The following is a 19,097-nucleotide window of genomic DNA, read 5'->3' as shown; positions in this document are numbered from 1 at the left end:
AATCACGGGAAATGCTCCATCCGTGGCCGATCATCGCGGTGCTCGTAGAGCCCCTGGCTGCCTGCTATTATGCGACCTGAGTGCTTTAGTTACTCAACAGAACGACGAAAGACAGTTCGGCATTTCCCTCGGTCCCACTGATCAGCCTACAAGAATCGAAAGAGTATCACTTAGACTTTGGCCTTAGGAAACGGCTCATTTATTTCCAAGCCCCTGACGATCTCAGGCTATGACAATATTCACACTATCCTGTGCGTAGCTTAGGACAATGCATATCCGCTGGCTCTTCTTCCGCTCTACGGCCTACTAGGATAAGCACTTTTCTGCCTCTCCCACGCGGGCAATGCCCACTTCACCATATACTGGGACCTGAGGAGTTGGTCCGCCTGGGTCGTTCCGCAGGTTCAAACGTCATCATAGCTCTGAGGAAGTCCTCCAACGCACGTAGTTCACCACCTGCAACGTCCCATTGACACGTCTGCTCCGTCTCGCCACGGCCCATGTCCCAAAGTCGCTGACGCAGAGGCCGGAAGACGGGAGTGCTGATACGGCGGAAGTTAGCGACCCATGACCCATCCTTCTCGAAGAGTTCGGAACGATTCGCCCAAGAGTCTCACCATCTCATGGGCGGTTGGTCCAGCGTATTGACCATTTCGGCGATAATGTCATCTCGGTCCCAGGCAAATGTTTCGAAGAGTACGCGCTCGCCTAAGAGTTCATACAAGTTAACACCAAGTGTCCATATATCAGCTGCGGTGGGTTGAATGATGGGTTCATTAAATAAATCTTCTGGTGGAGAGTAGAGAGATGGGGTATGGAGAGTTGGTGAGGGAGTCTGTGCCACAATAAAGGACGTCCCGTAGTCCGAGATGATGATTTCCGGGTCATCCAACTCGTTGGCAGGCATGCTCAAAGCCATGGGATAGATGGCATAGGGTGGTGCGTGGGGTTCACCACGCTTTCCACCCAGTCGTATGATAGGAGCCTCGTGGTTGTACCAAAACGCTTGTATAGCTCAGATGTGGTTAGGCCGTCGAAGTTCGGTATGCGTAAGAGAAAATTGCGCAAATGAAGATCTGCTTGTAATTAGTATGCGGGATCAGTAAGCCGGGATGCACAACCTAATGACCCCCACCTCCGTGGAATATGCCGTTTGCATACAATTGAGACAACCCTAAGAGGAGCTGGGCGGCAGCAGATCTAGCAGCGTCCGGCGGAAACATGAATTTGGGCTGTCCTCCTTGGGATTAGCAACATTGGCACCAGCAGGCTCTCCGACCAAGCACCGATGATGTCCATTTGGACCATGAAACGAGAATTGACCTAGTAGCGATGGAGTGAATCGCTTTCCAGAATGAGCGAGGTCGCTCTTCATCGGGAAGTGGTTATCTGGCGATGCTCTTGCAGTCAGTATCTTTAGGGATACATAGCGCTGGCGTTGGTGATCGCGGGCGAGCCAAATCGTTGAATATCCACCAAAACCAAGCTTGTGGACGACGGTGTAACGGCCACTACACAAGGTGTCTCCGATGAGAGTTGGGTGGTATCCGCCGGGTACATAGTCCTCGGAATTTTCAACATCTGCCTCAGGATGGTATATATCTTCCACTTGTATATATGAGGAGTCAGTCATAGCATGAAGGCATCGAAATGGGTGCGGTGACGGAGGGACTCTGTTACGACGGCTGGTCTTTGGTGTGAATGGAAACCGGCACGGGAAGATATCCTGATTTTGTCGGCGAATTATCGCGAATTATCGCGAATTGGAAGAATGGACGAGGGAGTCTCCAGCCATGGTTCAATTTAATCTTCATGTCTTTGCCGGGATCATCGAGTCGACGCGCTGGCAGTACTGAAAGATGGTGTGTGACTGAGGCCTATCTCCACCAGCCACGTGTGTGACAGTCAGTGGCTGTGTTTTCCACAGCTCGGTTGTCCGAGCCACAAGCCACATCGTGGCTTGGCAGTAGCACACGACATATTGATTTTACCGCAATCCTTAATGGCCCCCCTATAGAGGGGAACTCTCCACTGCGGGTGATATTTTCCCTGGACTTATTATTATTTGGTTGTATACGGAGTATGGAGCACGGAGTACATCGTTATGGACCCCTTTTTATACGAATTATCCAAAGGCCGAACCGTGGAAATAAATAGTCAAGCTCCCGAGTGGAGCAAAGTCGCTCCTGATCTGTAAAGCAACCCCTCTACTCCGTACTCCGTGCTCTGTACGGAGTATGTATATACGGCTTATTGTGACACGCTAACATTGGATAGGGGTCACTTGGCATGCTGAAATCGAATCGGTCATTTGGCTGAGCCCTGCAAGGCGATGGAGTTGTCAATCTGGCCTGTCAGCTCCAGGGGCTCGTGCTGCACTTTATATCGCATCTGCCTAATCGGAGTAGACGTGAACTTGGGCGCTAACATGTAACTCCTAGAAGTGGGGGCATCATTCTAGTGTTGGACAGATTTGTGGAGTTGTCTCTTTCGGTTCTGGGCGGAAGGTGATGGTCTACAACAGTTCGCGCTCTTTCCCATAAAAGCCCTGCTCGCTCCCCCATTTCTAAGTTATCCTCATTTTCTCTTCCCTCCTTCATCTCTCTATCACCATTCATTATGTCGTACGCTCCACCTTACGGCGATCCTTATGCTCGCCCTCCCTCAGATCGCCCACCATACGACCCCTACGGGCGCCCACCTTCTGATCCCTATGCGCGCCCTCCTCAAGATCCATATAACCGTCCCCCCTACGACGCTGGTCGCCCAGCATACGACCGAGGCCCATACAGTGCACCCCCGCCTCAAGCCCGTCCCCCTCCAGGCCCCCCGCCTCCCCTGCCCCAGGGCTGGGTCCAGGAATGGGAGCCCAGTACTCGTCGCGCATTCTATGTAGAGCAGGCTACTGGTCGCTCCCAGTGGGAGGCGCCTTACCAGCAGCCTGCCTACTCTGGTTACAATGATGGTTCTCGCAGTGTTCCTCCTCCCCAGCCCCAAGGAGGCTACTATGCGCCTCCCCAGGGCCCTCCACCTGTGTCTTACGATGATCGTAGCGCTGGCTACTATCAGCAGCCCGAGCCTGAGAAGAAGAGCAGCAATGCTGGCAAGTATCTCGCAGCTGGTGCTGCTGGTTTGGCTGTCGGCGGTATCGGTGGTGCTTTGATTGCACACGAGCTTGGTATGTGATCTCTCTGTTTGGGTTGAATGGCTTGTTTTTGCGCATGCTAATTTTTTATTTTTTTAGACGAGGACTCGGATAGATCAGATCGCGAAGATGCTTACGAGCAGGGCCGTCGAGATGAAGAAGAAGAGGCTCATGAGTCAGACGATGGCGGTTGGTGATTGTGTTCACCCATGGGCTGTTGCTTGAAGGTCTTTCATCGGTCCATCGTTTTTCTAAGATTCACAATCTTTTTTGCTGGGATTGAGGCTTGCATTTTGCGAAGGTTTACATCATTAGGTTGCTATCACTTAGCATTGCATCGAGATATTTCTCTACTATCATTTTTTGAAAATGCGAACCACCTTTAAAGGCAACAATTGTTCCATCTTTACTTCCAACACAATATCTCCCCATGCAACAACCCAAACCAGGCATCTTCATCTTCCACAAACTGTCTCCATCCCCTTGCAATAACTTCCAAATCCTCTGACTCTGCGAAGCCCTCCTCGACAACATTCTTCGCAAACCCAGAAGATCTAGCCCTTTCCTCCATAGATCCACCCCAATACACCCTCTCCCCGTCACTCCCAAAACACCAAGCCCCCGCACTCTTCTTCACTCTTTCCTTGTCAAACCCAGCCTCCCGTGCCCAAACATGAATCATCCTCCCGGGATGTGGATGACCACCTTTAGAAATTTGCATGCGCTCGGTAATCTCGCGCCACTTAGCGATCCCCGCAGACTCGGGATACCAGCTCAGCTCTGCCGACTCACGACATGCAACAATGCCGCCGTCCTTAACGACCCGCCTCATTTCCTTTAGCGCATGAACTGGATCAGCGATATGTTGCAGAACCTGATGGGCATGTACCACGTCGAATGTATTATCCTCGAATGGCAGGTCGTGGATGTTCCCCTCTTGGAAGGTAATGTTGGACACGCCTTCGGCTTGCGCAAGGGCACGAGCGCCTTCTAGTGGATCAGGTACGTACTCCACACCTATGACATGTCCGGATGGGACCTGTTTTGCCAGGGAAATTGTGATTGAGCCAGGTCCACAGCCTACATCCAGGATTTTCATGTCTGGCTTTAGGTGTGGCAGGAGGTATGGCGCGGAGTTGAAGACTGTGCGCCAGCTGTGCGTGCGGAGGACCGAGACTGAATGGTCTGTTGTGTAGACTTGAGACATATTCGATGGGTTGTGGAGTTGTATTTGTGATTGTAATTGTTGGTTTTGTTGAAAGAGCGTTGTTGGGTGAGGTCGGCAGTGGATTTTATAGTTGCGGGAATCTAGACCTGCTTCGGAGTTCCGTAATGATCTTCAATATCAGTGGCCATGCCTTTTAAGGTTAATTCAACACCTTCAACTTGGAGCATTCAATTGTTTCTTGTAAATAACTCGTGAATGATAAGAGTCTAAACCATGAGATCAAGTACTAGGCAACAAGAACCTGACTTTAGCGTCACACAGTAAGTGCTTGAGATACACAAACAATGCGTGTTTTTCGAAACCACATACCCAAAAGAATGCAAAGTGACCTGTGTACATAGTTACTGTTAAGCGTTAACTAAGAGGTGCCCAGCATGACTTCATAGCTTGGCATTTAGTGCGGAACTCCGAAAACCTTGCCGGAATTCCGAACTCTCCTCCGATTCCATTTCATCTTCAATATGGACGAATCAGATAGATACGAGCCATTAATCCCTGCTTCACCTCGATTTCTCCGCACTGCGCGAAGAAAGGCATGCCGAGAATGTGTGGGAGCTAAAACTGCCTGTGATCTCGGAAAACCGAAATGCAAGCGATGCAGAGATCGAGGCACGAGTTGTGAATATCCAACACACGTCAAATCAAGAAGTGCTGCTAGTGCAGAGAATCAACACGCCACTGTGAATGTCTGCCCTCTCAGTACCATTTCTTATGCAATATCTCCGGATTCCACATTGCCAGAGGGTTTGGTCAGAAGCACTGGGAATATATCTCACGCCCCGAGTTACCCCATTACGGATAATGGACCAATTCGTCCAGATACCACTGCTGGCCTGGACTTCCATCAAATTGATCTAGTTCCCATGACCGATGCAGAGGAAATTCGCGATCGCTGGTTACGCCCCTACATCTCGAGTTCGACGGGCCAAGAACCCAAGCAGTTGAATGCTCACACCATACAGTATCTCACCTGCGTGTTGAAATCGTATCTTAGAAATCTACTTAACTCAAAGGCACCGCCTTTTGTTCATTCGATGCAGCAGATGGGGACTTGTCCGCCTGTCTTGGCTTATTGCTTCACCCTGGTTCGGACATGGTTGACTCGGATTCCTGGGTGTGAACCTTTGATTTTGAGGACGATGCGGGAAGAGATGAGGAATATTGAAAACCAAGTATGTTGGCACCTTATTATTCGTTGCATATCTGCCTAATATTACACAGGATGCCATTCGAAGTGACTTTGATAGCCTATGCTCGTTCCAGGCGTATCTCATCTACTCCATGACAATCCATTTCTTCCCCCGCCCAGACACCGTCGAAGAACCCAACAACTTCGATACCCAAACGCAGATAAAATTACAAGAAATTGCTTTCCGGTCCGCCAAAGCAGGTCTCACCTGCAGAGCAGAAGAATCTCAGACCCGGCCGAGCTGGGAGTCATGGATAGTCGCCTCTGCCAAACGTCGTACCCTCTTTACTATGTATCTTTTTACCAACGTCTACAATACCCAGATTGGGCTGCCAAACTTCGTTGCTGAAGAATTGAGAGGGATTATGGCCCCGGAAAGCAAAATACTCTGGGAAGCTTCAGATCGTGCCGTCTGGGAAAGAGAATACAATCGCCACTTGTCTCGCTGGGAGGATACGATGCTCGAGATATCAGAGCTGTGGAGGTCTGCTGATACTGGAACAGACGCCCGGCGGGAGAGAATTGAGCGGTGGCTGCAATCTGCTGATGAGTTTGGGATGATGTTATTTTCTGTTTGTGCACATATCCATGGTTGCTAGTCACATATTTCTGTGGGCCTAATTTGAGAGAGAGCAAGGATACTAGATACCGAATAAATTTAGATCAAAACCTTGCAGTTGCTTGGTTGCATTGCTCTGTCACAATATACATAAATCGAATCGAAATGTCCAAATCACTTCACTTCTTCGACATACTGGCCATCTGCTCATCTGCAGAATCCAGAACAGCCTTGATGGGCTCCTTTGAGATCATGCGCTCAAGCCACTGCTTCTCGTTTGGGAACTCATCAACGTCGAACCCTTCATCAACGAGTACTGTATGTGCCGCCTTTTGCCAAGGAATGAACGCTATATCAGCGTATGACATCTTGTTGCCAACCAACCAGGGACCATCCCCAACATGCTTGTCGTTGGCCTCCTTCTGCTTGCCCAACCACTTGTCAAGCACACCCGTCACACGTTTCGCTTCTTCAACATAGCGCTTCACTGCGCTAGGGAGCCTCTCCGCGTGGTATCTCTTGAACCAATAAGCTTGTCCGTAGTACGGCCCTTGACCAGAGACTTGGAGGTGGAGAAACGAGCGTGCAAGCTCGGCTTCTGCGCTGCCCGGTGTAAAGCTGAGCTTGCGGGGTTCGTTGGTGTCGTAGCGCTCTATGAGGTATTCAATAATAGCGCCACTCTCCCAGATGGTCAGGTTGGTGTTTGGGTCATGGATCGAAGGTAGGCGCCCATTTGGATTGATCGCTTCGTACTCGGGTTCCTTGACTTGAGCGAAGCCGACTGGAACGGATTCAAATGGTACTTCGAGGAGCGTGAGGATGATTCCCACTTTGAGGGGATTTGGGCCAAGAATGCCACCATAGAGCTGAATGGGTTTGATTGTGGGTGACATGTTGTGATTCAACTGTGATTGAAGCTAGAATTGATAATTGTGATCATATTTACAGTGACGGGTTTCCATTTTATATGTCCCAGGGGTTACGTTCAATTTACTTCTTCTCAGTCATTCTTTGTGATTCCTATTATCAATCGCTGTGGATAGTTAACCTGTTGGATTTGTAACATTGTCCTTAGAGTTCGTCCGTTGTTTGTCCGATCTTCAAACCGCGTCTGAATATTAAGTAATCTTCGGACTCGGGCAACTTTTAAGTCCGAAGACCGCACCTTCGGACTTTCGTTATTCCGTTGCCGGATTACTCACCAGTGGGCCTTCCAACCTTGGAAGGTTCCCCCGGGGCCGAGGTCCCGAGATCCCGAGATCCAACCATGGATTGTAATGAAGTCAAAGTCGATCACTCTATGAACATCCTCGCCATGAAGCGTCATGCTACCCGAAATCTGATATATACTTGCATCACCCATACGACTATTTTGTTAATTCAATCTTGACCAAGATCACTATCATGAACGCAATCCTATAGGCTACGGACCATCTCCTTAAATACACATCCGCACTCAGAAGCGAAGTGCGGCCACGGTAGGGGCAGAGATCGCGATTGTAATACTTCGGGTCTTATGTCTCCTTGGAATTTGCAGTGGCTGGGTAGTAACTGATGGTGAAGGCGAAGGAGTGTACGGAGTAGACGAGGTGCTCTTCATGTCTCATTCCTGAGGGCACACAATGCCGAGACCACAACCCCGCACTCGTGACATGAGGTTCATATAGAGATGCCTCCGCACTTTTCATTTTTTCTCCTTGTCCATGTCCATGTCCATCCCCTAAAATCAATCTCTCTATTACACATAGCTAAATAGCATCAAATATTCTTCTACCATCAAATCGATCAAACATCAGATTAGTCAAACTCTCCCGAAACCTCTTGCCGACTCTTGCGAGGAGCTAATGTGCACATGCTGGCAGCCCCAATCCCATATCTACCGAATGTGTACCAATTCCGGTCTGTTTCATACTTTTCCTACCACTATTGGGTATTAAACCCCGACGACGACAAGTTCCCACATTCTCGCAAATGTGCGGGTGTCGATCGTTGTTTGCCTCTAGATACCCAAAGCAATGGCGACCTTTACGGCATGTTGACAGTTTGAAACCTGTCTACGTGATAATGAGGTCTCCTACATTCAGATACATAGGTCTCGAACACATCAAGCAGTATATATTCTCAATGTAAATATCATAGCCAAATCCAATTCATCATTTAGGTACATGCCACAAAGTTGTTGCCGCTGGCACCGGTGTGAGTAATGACACCAGCTAGCTTGTCGGCGCTGTTGAAGATAACACGGTCCGCACCAGGAGAGCTACCAGTATAGACCTTGCCACTGCTAAGAATGGGGAACTCGTAGTAGGTTCCTGAAACGGGAAAGCTGAAGCCTTCATAGTTGTGGTACTCGTGAGGGTAGCTGGACACAGCATCATTGGCGCTGTAGAGTTTGTATCCCGCTGCCTGGGCGGCACTGATGGCACTGCTGGTGTAGCAGACTGTGCCGCAAGTCGCGGCACATGCGCGAGCTTCCACATCCAACGGGGCAGCGAAGGCACTGGATATGAAGACGGAGGCCAAAGCCAGGAGCTGAAAGTTGTGTTAATAGCTGATGGTTGATGCTATTGATCTGGAAGAGGGTATTACCTTGGTGTATTGCATTTTGGCGATGTGGTTGGATAGGAAATTTGAGTGCTCGGCTGGCTATGAATATTTCTGGAGTTGTAGACCTTCAATGTTTCTGGGAAAGGTGATGGTTTAAATATGCCTTGTCGGAAGTCTTTCCGCATTGTGAAGAGAGTCTACTCGCTATCAATGCGATGTTACATTCTGTGTATCCAGCCGTCTTGGTCTTAATTGGCAATCGTATACTGCAGGTCCAAATGATCAATTGACAACAACCATACCGAATGAGGTACATCCACCGAGCGGTGACCATGAAGTATAGAGGTCAAACCGAGGTACTAGATAGTCCCGATTGGTCGATTGGGGACAGCGTGAAGAATCGAGTGGTGCTAGGACTTCCGGAGTCCTGAAGATACGCCCTATCCGGGCAGGTGATCGACGGGCGGGGACTATGTGGGATGGAGTCTCTTCCTTAGACCCATGCGCCTGAGATGAACAGGGTCTCTCTATCGGGCCAATCATGGCGGCAACCGTCGGACACGATGTTGATCTAATGGTCCATTACTCAGCGGGCCATGTGGGGATAGACATATTGCTGTCGGCATTTGAACATTGAGTGAGAAACAGTGGACTGCATGCATCTAGCTGTGAACAAAATCCAAGCCCTTTGCTTGTCGAGATAAGGTATTTCACTCAATTGCGCTTCGTATATATTGTTTTCCCCTCATGTGTCCCCGTGTTCCGACGGTCTCCGTGCTGATCGCTTGAATTGTCATATCTGGCCCGCTGGGTGCCAACTAGGCATGTTTTGTTTCTTGCTTTTCTGTTGTCAATCGCACAAGGCCACATTCGGCAGTTACCCTTTACACGGTGGATTAGATGCAAATGTGTCATATGCTAGTCTGCATATAACCGAAGGGTAGCTTCAGATTGTGTATGGATGGGTATAGTATAAGATAAAGGGTGACTGGTCTACCCTATAACAACGGAATATATGCGAGACCACCACTTGGCAACCTTTTTGGATGACTCGGGCTCTTCCGAATCGACGAGCTCCCTTCGCCCCGTCCAGATGTCCATATCCTCCAGTCGGACGACACGGGTTTTATTCCAGAACTTGTACACAACCACAAACAATACAAACACAGGGAGCAGGATATAGTTGATCACAAAGTCCGTCGAGCTAAAGGGATTGAGGAAGCAGGTGTACCCCTGAAAGAAAACGAGGAAAACATTTGCTGCCAGCGCAAGGTAGGTTCCCCATGGGTAAAAGAGAGCCTGGTATGGGAGCTTTGATGGGTCTTGGCCTTGCGCGACCAGGGCTTTTCGAAATCGAATATGCGCAACTCCGATTACCGACCAAATAATAAAGGTAGCAACTATACTTCGTCAGCAGGGAACAATGGTGGGAACGGGCAAGGAAGGCAAACATACCCCCCGAAAGGGTTATCAATGCCGAGTAGACTCTCCCAGCACTAGAGGACTGTTCCAAAAACACAATGCATGCGAAGACGTTGGTGAAAACTAAGCCAACCCATGGAACTCCGAGACGATTTGTCCGGCCAATGAATTTTGGCGCTTTTCCATTGCGAGACATGAAAAGCAGCGTTCTAGATGCCACATAAAGCGAGCTATTTCCAGCAGAAATGACACTAATCACAATGAGAGCATTAATGAGGTGGGCAGCTGGGAGGATCCCAGCATCCTGTAACGAGATTGTCAAGGGGGAGCTGGCTGTCTTCGACGTTGTGCCCAACAACCTTTTGTCATTCCATGGGATGAGCATTCCAATGAAGAAGATGGTACCTAGATATAGTTCAGTAATGCTTCGGTCTTCTGTTTTATGTGAACTCACCAACGTAGAAAATCAGGATACGCCAAAAGACCTGCCTGATAGCCTTAGGCACTGCTTTTCGAGGATTCGTCGATTCTCCAGCAGTGACACCAACCCTAATTTGACTGTCAGCTTTCGCCATTTTCTATCATCTTCGATATTGGGGAATATACATTTCAGTCCCAGCATACAAAGTTCCCGCAACAACAAAGGTTTTCGCAACGCCATTGATTGAATCTGCGAATGCCCCCGGGGCACGCCAATATTCAAATCCAATGGCGCGCGGTCCAATGCCACCTGCGCTGATGATAATTGCGAGAATGAAAAAGACAATCAACGCCAACACCTTGATACTGTATTGCATTAGTCAGTTTCATGCTTCAAACGTAAGCACGCGGAAACGTACAGAGATAGCCAAAATTCCATCTCCCCATAGGCCAAAATTCCCAGATTTGACAGGGTAAGGAACATCACCCAGAAGATCAAGATCCAGCCCCATTGAGGAACAGCATCTGTCCAGTACCCAATTACTAGCGATATGGCGTTATATTCATTTGCAAGGACCTAGAGTGTCATGTTAGTAAGGGATGATCCATAATACTCGAATTCCCAATGTATGCCGTACAGTTACCCATAAGTACCAATATGCCCATCCCAGAGCAAACGCAAGAGAGTCGTCAATAAAGCGCTCCGCATACTCGGTGAACGATCCAGTCACGGGGAGTAGCGTGGCCATCTCACCCAGCGATTGCCTGTAGCCATTAGAATCATTCTTAGGGCAAGGAAATACACCCCTTACATGACGAAGAAGACGATAATGCCCACCAGCGAGAAACTAATCAAAGCCCCTGCGGGTCCACCCTCATGTAGTGCATTGCCCGAGCTCACCAGCAGACCAGGACCGATAATGCCTGAGAATACTTTAGTCAACACCAACTACGTAAAACAATGTGCAAGCCCACCTCCAATAGCGATCATCTGTAGATGCCTAGACTTAAGCTGCCGCTTCAATGGTGCAGACATAGGATCTGTTGCAATCTCTTCATCCGATCGGTTTATCTCCGATCGGAAGCCTTTCGTAGTGCCATCCTGAACAGGTCCTCTGTATGTTATGGCGCTGACATCCGTTTTGTCCGTCATATTGAGGAATTGCATACAAATAAAGAGAAGATATTGAATCAGTCAAAACACAGAGACTAAACTTTTTTATTTTTTTACGCAAACACCCCTAGACATGCGCCCATGTCAAGGAATGTCGTGATAAGGCACGGGAGCGGCGTCATGGGTGATCTTGTGGGGCGATTTAGGCGGGGGAAGTTACAACTAAAATGGCCACATTTGAACACTAGGTGAATCCAGTAAATGCATAGGGGTTAATTGGCCGATCCATTGACGAAACGAAATTCCAGCAGTTTCAGCATCAAAAACAGCCTTGTCGCTAGGTTCAATCGAGTCATCTGTGCTTTGAATAGAGATCTCATGGCTGCGGTCGGCGATATTTGCCATGGAGAATCTCTGTAGCGATAGATTTTCTCCAAAGAAATCCCTCATGATCCACGGAGGGTATGTAGGGGGTTGAAGGGATGTAAGTTTGTCCGGATGGCAGTTGTCCGGCTGGTTGAGTATAATACGGAGTTGAGGTTGGAGTGTAGTCTGTTGAGGTTGGTGTGTAGGCTGTTGAACTTGGATTGTAGTACACTGAGGTCGGGATGTAGCCTATTGGACTTGGAGTGAAGGCTCTTGGAGTCCGAGTGTGGGTTGTTTAGATTGGATCATAGATATTTGTGATTGTAGAAATAGGGACTGGAGGTGAACGAAGCCTGGCTGGGGTTATACAATAACAAATTGATGGATAATCTGGGAACAATGATGGTGAGGTATCTTCCATGATCACCTCAAAAATCGTGAAAATACCAAGGGTTCCTTTGACTTTGAGGAGCAATGATTTCAAATGCTTGGAGTTGATGCAAGTCTGATGGAGATGGAGCTCTTTGAGCCGATTGAATTCGATTTCGCTAGACAGCTCTTCAAGAGAATAGTCTTGCGAGAGCGCAAGTCTTTCTAGGTGGGGAGCAACATGGATAAGCAGAGTGATCTAGGTTGTACTCATGACATAAGCTGGCTTTATGATTCTGAAAGCTATGCAAACGTAGAGGTCCTCTAAATCACCCAGAACGGATTGAACAGAGCTGTATTGCTCTTCTGTGGGGAGGATTTCGGGGGCAATTTTACCACAGCAATCAGGATTACATGTCTGTAACTTTGTGATTTTCCGATTGGTTCCACTGAGCGTCTGCAAAAGCCTTGACGAGGCTAAAGAGATAATCTTGTCCATTACGCTTCCGCTACCATGAAGCGGCTCGAGGTTCTTACTGCCGAATCGGAAGTCGACTTGATTAAAGAGGCGGCGCCAGCCAAGAAATCGGACTTTTTCTTGTCGCGGGTCGAGCAAAAAGCTCGTCGTGTAATGTGCAAGTCCAACCGTGTGAAGGTTGTCGAACCTTTCCAAGCATTTACGTAGCCGAGTGCTAAAGGCCTCCAATTCTAGAAGACTAGAATTGTCTGTAATCAAGACTTTATACGTTGAAAAACGAGCCTTTAGTTCGTCATTGAATACCGAGCGACAACTCTTCGATGACACGGCGAATTCGGAAATAGAACTTTCACTTTCTGCATGGGAGCCATCGAACACGGATGGAATCATCGACAACTCTTGAAATCATTCTCAAATACCATCTGTTTCGGCGAGTGCTTCTAGTTCTTTAAGGCTATCGCTTGTCGCAATGAAGCAAATGCTCTTGAGATATTGAATGGAAAATCCTTCGAGGGATATTCTGTGAAGTGCGCGACATGAGAATCTAAGCGCTCGCCATTTAGAGAGCTGTAGAAAGCTACAGACTGTCGACATAACTTTTACTATGTGTTTTGGGGTGCGCAGCTCGTTTACCGAATACGTTATAGGCCTCCGTACGAGGGGAAGTAATGACTACCGGTTCCCTAAAATTATGAGAACGGGGAAATTTAGCCAAGCTGAAAATTAGCGCAGTGCCAAATCCACACAACTCAAATTTTACCCTTCTTTTGAAGCGAATGTGGTGTTAGTTACAACGAACGGATTAGACTGATAAGTACAATGAAGGCAAAGTGCTCAAAGGTGTCCCAAACAAGTGTAGTTTGGTCATCAAAGATGGTCAGTATGCCACTTTTATCATCATTGGCATTAAGCAAATCACTGATGGGTAATAGAAGCATAGGAAGGAAGTTGACAGAATGGCAAACCATAGCAGCAAGGTAACAACAACTCAATTCTTGGTATTGAAGGGCCAATGGGATTGCCAGGATGAAATTCATACACCGGACATAGGAACTTCGAGTACGAAGAACTTGGGAAGGGTTTTGAGGATATGGAGGTATGCATTTATTTTTCTTCGGGGCTCTCTTTGTTTCACCACAAAGGACGGATTCTTGATAAGGGAAGGCTCGGATATAAATGAACGTCCAGTGTGGGAATGGAAGGGACAAAGGGCTGGGAGAGCTGAGCTAGAAAGATGGAATGATCTTAGCAAATGTAATTCAGTAATATGAAATGGGGTTCAAATAGGAAAGTTGCAATCAAATGTAGGCTCAGATATGAGGGTTTTCTTTTCTTCAGTCCTCGGCTTTTTCTTTTTTCTTTTTGGCTGACAAGAACAGATACTACACATAAGCCGAGGTGTAGGTGTAAACCCTTTTCATCATCGCCAAATGAAAACAATGGAACATAGAAATGGACTTACAATTCCATTAGCAAGTGCTATTTTAGAAATGAGTAGGTATATCGAGTGGCGAGATAGCAATAGCGGATCTGTAAAGGCAGCCACAATATTAGCAAAATTCATTCGGTAATTGAAACGTTCAATTAGGAAGGCTTCTATCAAATAAGTGTAGGCTCAGAAATCGGGGTTTTTTCTTCAGTCTTCGACTTTTTCCCCTTTTTTTTGGCTGAAAAGAACAGATACTACACATAAGCCGAGGTGTATGTACAACCCTTTTCATCATCGCCGAATTGAGAGCTGGAGAGTGTAGAAATGGACTCACAATTCCATCGGCAGGTGCCGTTTCAGAAACGAGTAGGTATATCAAGTATCGAGATCACAATAGCGGACCTGTAAAGGAAGCAACAATGTTAACAAAATTCATCCAGTAATTGAATAGACGTCCAAGTAGGAATTTTTTCATCAAATGTAGGCTCAGATAGGTATTTTCTTTCTTCATTCCTCGGTATTTTTTTTTTTGGCTGATAAGAACAGATACTACACATAAGCCGAGGTGTAGGTATAACCCTTTTCATCATCGCCAATTTGAGAAATAGGGTGAAGAAATAGACTTACAATCCCATCGGAAAATGCTGTTTCAGAAACGAGCAGGTATATCGAGTATGGAAATGACAACGGGGGCTCTGCTAAGAAAGCAAAAAAGTCCAAACTGGTAGGTCAGAAGCTGATCCAAGGCACGAGAACAGCTATTGGCCGTCATCACTGTTATATTGACGGTCACCAAGGGCAGGAGACTAGAAGAAACAATCTCATTAGCAGATGAAAAATCATGATTTTGTGAATCAGGCAATGGGTTTCAAACGGTGCCTCAGATATAGCAGTGAGTTCATCAGACATCAGCGCACAGAAAAAGTTTTGAATATCATCATTGCGCCACCGAAAGAATATGAAACCCATGACTAAGGCAAGAGGCAAGAAGGATAATGTGAGTTGGGAGGGGGTGCATACACATAGATGGAGTTGGGTCAAAGCAGGTAACTTGTAGGCACTAGTCAAATGAGATATGAGTAAAATATAAGTCACATAGCATCTGAGGGAAAAGGCAATGATAACTGTGTCATCTTATTTCATCGTCATCATCATCATCATTGAACCGAGAGAGAGTGGACATGAAGCCATGGAAACACGTATCAATCGGCGCAACAATAGAATGCTGTGATGGAGAGGATGTAGGGGGTAGCAGGAGAAAACGTACCAAGAACAAGGTGATGGAAACACAATTAATAGTCAAGAAACACAAAGACAAAAGCAACCTTGGAGAAACTTGCGAACGAGTAAGCAAGGACGTCGACGACGAAGCGAGGTAAACAAGTCACCTAGGCAGCGAGGTCATTGACACACGAAGCAAGAGATCTTGAGACTCACCAAGGTACACCCTGCAATGGTGTAGTGTAAACAAGAGATTACGTGCATTGGGGTCAGAAGGTCAAGTCCAAGTCATGATGCAATGAGAAAGAGTACAAGGATGGAGTCTCTGAATTTGGATGCAATAAGAGAGACAGAGAGTGGTGTAGGAGGAAAGAAAGAAACAAGACAGAAAAATTGAGTTGAACAATTTATACTCGTACTCAATGCTGATTGGCGGTGGGCAGGAGGTTCTGCCTCCGATCGGACGCTGATTGGTTGGATTTAGTGAGTCTATGGTATATGTACACATTGCTCGGATGTGATAGATGCTGTGAGGTGACAGGTTTAACCCTACTCGCATTAACATAGATATTGGCACCAAACTTGGTGAACTTGTAGCTAGGATAGTAGTCTATATTTGTACAAACTTTCACATTGTGAATCGATGCAGTGCGCGAGATAAAGCTAGCTACAATTTGCTCGAGCATCGGGGTTTCCGGGCCAGGTACCTAGATCTATTCCAACTGCTTTGGCATTACCGCTTTGCGCTACCGCCTCATCATTGCGGCGATTGACTCCAAGTAATCCAAATCTCAGCAAAAGAAGGAAGCATTGCCCACGACAACATGAGGAGTCCAAAAGGAAACGGACAACTAGGCAAAACGACTACCGACGAGCAAAATAGCCATCGACAACTAAGCGAAGGAATACGGACTCAAGCCAATAGGCCAATATCTCAGGAACCGTGGGCAAGACAAGACGACAATTCATTCCCTATGGTAACGGCAAGCGAATTGCTTTCGACAAGGGGTTGAAAACACTATACATATGTCCAGCAGTCCTCGACAATCAACATGGATCCCCGGGTCGTTTACAACGGAGGGCTAATTTTTCGATGAAAGTCTCGCCCCATTTCGCACTGCCCAAAGTTAGCAACTGACAATAGGAAAGCAGGAAAGTCCTTCGAACCTTGTGTTGGTATTGATAAAGTCTCGAAGATACTCGTACTTGCTCCTTCGTTCGGCCGGGTCCAGATTCAACGCATTGAAGATCGCCTCGGACATTTCCGTCTTGTTTGCAGGATGGAACGGGATACTACCCTTTGTCATGAAGGTAGCCGCGCCAGCAAATTCGGAGAGAACGAGGACACCGTGACGCTCTTGCTGGCATGCCACATACTCGAAGGCCACGAGATTCATTCCGTCGCGGGTAGAGGTGAGAAGGCAAACATCGGCTACTGAGTACAACGCGGTCAATTCGTCGAATGGAACGGAGCGATGCATATACAGCAGCGGAGTGCCCTCGGGTGTGGCTGGCTAGTTAGTACAATCCCAACATTTGTGGCAAGGTCTTACCATGTTTCCCGTTGATCTTCCCGGCGATAGTAGACAGTTCGGTTTCGAGCTCCTGATATTCTTTCACTTCCTCGCGGCTTGGAACGGCAACTTGGATAAGAACGACCTTGTTTTGCAGTTCTGGATGATCATCGAGAAAAGCGTCGAATCCTTTCAATTTTTGCGTGAGGCCTTTAATGTGGTCCAGTCGGTCGACGCCAACAATTACCTTGACGCCTTTATAGCGTTCTTTCAAGTTTCGAATGCGCTCTTGAACCTCGGGCTTTTTCAGGGTGTCGGTGAACTTTTCGGGATCGATGCCGACAATGAACTTGTTTACACAGACTAGCCGATTTTTGTACTGAATTTGGTTGGGAATTTCGGTGCGAGCGTTGCTGTGGTGGTGTTAGTTGATACTTCATAAGCTTGTGGAGTAAGGGAATTAGGGCTATTGCTCACAGGAGACTAGCACAGGTGTCGATGAAATTTTGTTTATATTCGTCCGTGTGGAATCCAATCAGGTCACTGGACAGCATGCCTTCGATGAGATGCTTTCGAACAGGGAGATTCCTCCAAAAGTCTCCTGCTGGAAAGGGCGTGTGGAGTGAGAAGCCAATGGCACAGGTTTTACCTTGCCGTTTGAGTCGATCACGGAGAAGCTCGGGCAGAAGCATGAGATGATAATCATGGACCCAGATCAATGTCCCAGTATCCGCTGTCTCAGCAATCGCATCTGCGAATAACTCGTTTACCCGCCTATATGCTTGCCACGGAGTTTCGTCGAAAACTACACCTGATTGATAATGGAGAATTGGCCAGAGGATACGATCTGGCGGTCAGCGTGGATCGCGGTGTTAGGGCACGGAGCTTACTCGAGAACCCGTTATAGTGCTCATGGGCCAGGGTACTATCGAGGAATATGGGAACGGCATTATGTTCTCCCAAACTCTTTTTCACATCTTCTTGATCCTTTGGGTCTTTAACTTCGATTCCTGGCCAGCCAAACCATTGGAACTTGGTGGACTTGGTCAACCCAGATAGAGAAGTGACGAGGCCACCACTCGAAATAGAAGATTGAAAGGCACCATTAACACGTTTCACAGACAATGGAAGACGATTTGAGACGATGATGAGTTTTCGCTTTTCGTCGGTGATTGAACCCATCCTGTTACAACAGCTGGAACTTTATGTATCTTCAACAACAAAGAACAAGTGATGAGTCACAGACAGAATTCGGCCAAAATGATATTCAGCTTTGAGTTGAAAGAAGCAGAAACCAAAGAGGAAATCTGGATTTATACATCGCCGCAGAAATGGCAAATGGCAAATTGCACCTTTACGTCAGTATGAAAGAAAATGCTTCCCTCTCCTCTTTATTATCCATATGCCTAGATCTAGGCCACATTGGCCTCGATTACATTCTACCTCAAATATTCCATTTGTCTGGAATCAGCTGATTTAAAAATGGTTGGTTGACGATCCTTCCGGGTTCTATACAAGCAGAGATATAAAATCGACACCGGTCAATCCGCTTTACTTGCCACAGAAATTGTCAACATATAGATACCGTAGCAATTCTCCATCTTTAATCATTAGATTAATTATATTGATCTATTTACAAATTTCCAGAGCTGCTTCTTATTGCAAGATTTCGTCATGGGCATGTCAGAGCTAACGCCTCAACCTTGTTCAGCGATTTGCCTCTTTTCGTTCGATGAAGCAATTCAGTACAGATATATACGAACATTCAGCAAACACAATCACTTTGAAGCAAGTTCTCAAGCTAGTGGTCAAATCTAAATCCTTACAACTTTGCCTCTTATTATTCTTTTTGTTGTCTTGAAGCATTGGCTCTCTGAGGAGCTCCATTCTCACCAGTTTTCATAGCAAAGTCCCAGGATTTTTGGACGGATTTTGCGCTCTGATCCAAATGCGCTTTTGAGCCTATTAGGGGTTTTGCCGTTCTACACGTTCGGAACCCTCCGTGACTGGATGGAGCTTGGTTGAGATATATATAGATCTCAGGCAGGCTAATCTCAACCCTTTTTGATATGTTCTCACTCAGCTGCAGGGCGACA

At 47.2% G+C, this 19,097-nt stretch overlaps 8 protein-coding genes across 8 annotated transcripts; 1 reads left to right on the top strand and 7 right to left on the bottom strand.

Moving 5' to 3' along the window:
• Window positions 1-352: 352 nt before the first annotated feature.
• On the bottom strand, window positions 353-919 carry LCP9604111_2485 (uncharacterized protein; the record flags this gene model as incomplete). Its single annotated transcript, XM_039069967.1, has 2 exons — window positions 353-542; window positions 618-919. The coding sequence occupies 2 exons, from the start codon at window positions 917-919 to the stop codon at window positions 353-355; spliced, it is 492 nt and encodes a 163-aa protein (XP_038931237.1).
• A 255-nt stretch (window positions 920-1,174) lies between these two features.
• On the bottom strand, window positions 1,175-1,633 carry LCP9604111_2484 (uncharacterized protein; the record flags this gene model as incomplete). The annotated part of the gene is made up of 1 exon (XM_039069966.1): window positions 1,175-1,633. The coding sequence occupies one exon, from the start codon at window positions 1,631-1,633 to the stop codon at window positions 1,175-1,177; it is 459 nt and encodes a 152-aa protein (XP_038931236.1).
• Window positions 1,634-2,619: 986 nt separating this feature from the next.
• LCP9604111_2483 (WW domain protein) lies at window positions 2,620-3,342 on the top strand (the record flags this gene model as incomplete). Its single annotated transcript, XM_039069965.1, has 2 exons — window positions 2,620-3,178; window positions 3,245-3,342. 2 exons carry the CDS (start codon window positions 2,620-2,622, stop codon window positions 3,340-3,342), a joined length of 657 nt encoding a protein of 218 aa, XP_038931235.1.
• A 209-nt stretch (window positions 3,343-3,551) lies between these two features.
• On the bottom strand, window positions 3,552-4,352 carry LCP9604111_2482 (class I SAM-dependent methyltransferase; the record flags this gene model as incomplete). The annotated part of the gene is made up of 1 exon (XM_039069964.1): window positions 3,552-4,352. The coding sequence occupies one exon, from the start codon at window positions 4,350-4,352 to the stop codon at window positions 3,552-3,554; it is 801 nt and encodes a 266-aa protein (XP_038931234.1).
• A 1,948-nt stretch (window positions 4,353-6,300) lies between these two features.
• On the bottom strand, window positions 6,301-7,014 carry tpcF (glutathione S-transferase tpcF; the record flags this gene model as incomplete). The annotated part of the gene is made up of 1 exon (XM_039069963.1): window positions 6,301-7,014. One exon carries the CDS (start codon window positions 7,012-7,014, stop codon window positions 6,301-6,303), a length of 714 nt encoding a protein of 237 aa, XP_038931233.1.
• Window positions 7,015-8,278: 1,264 nt separating this feature from the next.
• LCP9604111_2480 (extracellular guanyl-specific ribonuclease RntA) lies at window positions 8,279-8,725 on the bottom strand (the record flags this gene model as incomplete). The annotated part of the gene is made up of 2 exons (XM_039069962.1): window positions 8,279-8,653; window positions 8,711-8,725. 2 exons carry the CDS (start codon window positions 8,723-8,725, stop codon window positions 8,279-8,281), a joined length of 390 nt encoding a protein of 129 aa, XP_038931232.1.
• Window positions 8,726-9,661: 936 nt separating this feature from the next.
• On the bottom strand, window positions 9,662-11,663 carry LCP9604111_2479 (amino acid permease; the record flags this gene model as incomplete). Its single annotated transcript, XM_039069960.1, has 8 exons — window positions 9,662-10,068; window positions 10,124-10,495; window positions 10,545-10,639; window positions 10,715-10,876; window positions 10,930-11,087; window positions 11,149-11,275; window positions 11,323-11,434; window positions 11,486-11,663. The coding sequence occupies 8 exons, from the start codon at window positions 11,661-11,663 to the stop codon at window positions 9,662-9,664; spliced, it is 1,611 nt and encodes a 536-aa protein (XP_038931231.1).
• Window positions 11,664-13,625: 1,962 nt separating this feature from the next.
• LCP9604111_2478 (trehalose-6-phosphate synthase) lies at window positions 13,626-18,183 on the bottom strand (the record flags this gene model as incomplete). The annotated part of the gene is made up of 9 exons (XM_039069959.1): window positions 13,626-14,063; window positions 14,300-14,316; window positions 15,287-15,326; window positions 15,534-15,601; window positions 16,561-16,604; window positions 16,655-16,997; window positions 17,041-17,414; window positions 17,479-17,848; window positions 17,892-18,183. 9 exons carry the CDS (start codon window positions 18,181-18,183, stop codon window positions 13,626-13,628), a joined length of 1,986 nt encoding a protein of 661 aa, XP_038931230.1.
• Window positions 18,184-19,097: the final 914 nt, after the last annotated feature.

Source organism: Penicillium roqueforti (assembly GCF_015533775.1).
Source record: "Penicillium roqueforti strain LCP96 04111 chromosome Unknown scaffold_03, whole genome shotgun sequence".
NCBI classification, from domain to species: Eukaryota; Fungi; Ascomycota; class Eurotiomycetes; order Eurotiales; family Aspergillaceae; genus Penicillium; species Penicillium roqueforti.
The sequence above is the reverse complement of the archived record's forward strand: the minus strand, read 5'-3'. Positions and strand labels throughout refer to the sequence as shown.